This window comes from Loa loa (genome assembly GCF_000183805.2).
Source record: "Loa loa unplaced genomic scaffold supercont3.53, whole genome shotgun sequence".
NCBI classification, from domain to species: Eukaryota; Metazoa; Nematoda; class Chromadorea; order Rhabditida; family Onchocercidae; genus Loa; species Loa loa.
In genome coordinates, this window is record NW_018108233.1 from 187311 (window position 1) to 190043 (window position 2733).

At 32.4% G+C, this 2733-nt stretch overlaps 1 protein-coding gene across 1 annotated transcript; it reads right to left on the bottom strand.

Annotated features, from left to right (window-relative positions):
* Window positions 1-130: 130 nt before the first annotated feature.
* On the bottom strand, window positions 131-292 carry LOAG_14352 (hypothetical protein; the record flags this gene model as incomplete). Its single annotated transcript, XM_003149851.1, has 1 exon — window positions 131-292. A coding segment is annotated over one exon (162 nt), but the record flags the coding sequence as incomplete, so codon positions are not given.
* Between the last annotated feature and the right edge of the window lie 2441 nt (window positions 293-2733).

Sequence of the window (2733 nt, forward strand, 5' to 3'; positions counted from 1 at the left end):
TGCTTTTGCTTTCCCTGTTCTGCATGAAATGACTTCGACTCTATTCGAAAGTTAAATAAGGATGTTTTGATTTAATAGTATTTCCCACTTTGCCTATTTGAAAACTAATAAAATAGTGAGTTGTGATGAGTTACTGGGATTTCGAAGCATTTGGAACAATAGGTGAACAAGACAGAGCGTTAATCTTAGCAGCGATAGGCATCACAGAATTAGAACAAACGGCAGCGCAATCAACCGGAAGGATAGCTTGACGAGTGGGAGAATCGGAGGTTAAGGGTTCGAATTTAGCGCACTAAATCTTCTGCTTAATAATCTAATACTTTTTAAAAATTATTATCTTTGAGAATATTCCAGCTGTTGCACTGAATATAAACAATTCAGTATATATAGTGAGTGATGTATTAAACTTTCATAGGCACATACATCTGAAGAAGGATCGACAGTATCAATCATTTTACCAGTGAGTAATCGAAACTTGTCTGAAAAGGAAAAATGAATTTAATGTCTCCAAGACTTGATCTTGAACATTAGAAACAATAGGGATTACAGATAATGAAATATCCTCAAGATTATTTCCTTATTCCAATAATTTATAATTTTTGCGGAGTAGTACCATAGTTCAATCACAGTGGTATCGATGTTTTTTGATTTAAAGAATTTTCATAATTATAAACTAAAAAGCTTTTTCATTCAGTTCCGGTAAGAAGCCCGTTTGTAATATTAAATTTGTATCAAGAATTTACAAGCCTAAAGTGCTGGATGAGTGTCACACAGCGCTCACGTAAGGATATGCTCTGTTGGTAATGGAAGATGAAAGTTTTTCTTGATTACAGATAATATTATTGTAAAGCAACTAAAATTCAATATGGCATTGCTTCCTGAAATTAAAATGACGGCGATAAATTCATTTCTCTCAGTTTTACTTTTGTTCAATTTCTAACAATAAGCACTTACTTATATTTGAATAATTTGTTTACAAATGCTTAAAATATTCTGAGGTCTATTTTTAAGAAAAAGCATTCAATATATGTTTATTTCGAAGCAATTATTCCTATGAGTAGAAATTTTCCTTCACAACACAAGATCCAACACAACAGTTTCGTTACCTAACAACATTTTAGTTAAAACAAACCTTTCTCTTCCAAGGCTAGAATGAATGAACGAATTGCTTAGGTTTACATTTAATAGTAATTAAATCTTGCTAACTTATCAGTGAACTACTTTACTTTAAATTCAGTTGAACAAGTTCGACTACAGAAAGGTTTCCATGATTATTTTACGTATTAATTGTTCAACTATGACCTAAAACATAATTTCGTTTGAAATGTGAATGAACAAGTCCTAAGGAAAAAAATAATCATTAGAATTTCTATCCATTTAAGCGACATCATTGGTAAATTTTTGTGACGAATGTTAGCACACCTTGATATGAATGTACCTTGTGGAATTGATGTTTTTTCGTTAACTTTTGCTCTCTGAAATGTGTTTAAAATAAATGGAATTGATAAAGAAATGTGCAAAAATTAAAATCAATTGTCATTTTTAGAAAATCCCTTTATGAAAAATAAATTGATTAATTAGGAGATTGTTCTGTTTGTTGGGAAATTGTTTTTCTGTTGAACTCATTTCTCGGCAATACAGATTTATTCGGGAGGTAATATTGTTCTTGCACAATATTACTAGTTAACAACAAGAAAAAGGTACAAAATATGTATGTATACAACACGATGAATTGATAAGCAATGATAAATGAGTTATAGAAAAAGCAAATAATATGATCAACTAACAAACTCCTTATCGTTGCCTTGGATAATAATTTGACTGTTGGTTAGTTGATAGGTCGTTGAGTTGGAAATATGTTACGGGAAATGTATTTAACGAATAGAAGAATACCGTAGTTTGTTGTTCAATGGTGCAGATATGCGAAGATGTGGTCGTTTGTGGTTCAATCGTGGAGAATAAGCGAAAAGGATCTATCGTCTGCTCGGTTAAAAAATGAACTCAACTGTGTGTCTTGAGATTTTTTCATATATATATGTATATATATGGATTAGGAGGAGCTTTGTAAGCTCCATCGGGCTATCATGGAGGTATGGCAAGCCTTTGGCACTGTCCATTGTCCATTGTGCAGGTACTGAGACGTTTTTGTTTTACGCTGTCCATTGCTAGTTTTATATCCTCTTCATTGCTTTAATTTTACTTACAAGATTTCGTCATCCCGTTTTTTGGATATTATGGAAATTTTGTTTGAACGTAGCTTTAATTTCCATAATCCGGCAGAAAATTTGCATTATGATTTTCGGAGCTTTCCCGATAGTCCCATCTCGAAGGAATTTCCTTTTCCACACTCTTTTCACACTACATATCTCTCCCCAGTTTTCTGATTAATAATTAACTGGAAATATGCAAATTTGTTGAACTCCTCCGATTCCAAAAAAAAGAAACTTTAAAATTTTCGTAAACATAGCTATAGAGATTATTGAAACATTCTTCTCTCCTTTTAAGTTGATGATTCGTTGTTGACTTTCGTTTTGGTAATGAAACAAACAAAAATGAGGCTTATGAAATTTGCTCGTAAAATAGATTGGGAAGATTTTAATTGGAAATAACTCGTACTAGCAAGTTAACGAACGTGAATGTTGTGTACAACAGCTGACGGTCAAGTGTCCTTGTACGTCGTCCACTCTTATGTACGAGTTATTAAAAACAAAGAACTCATCGGTACAAGCGCAT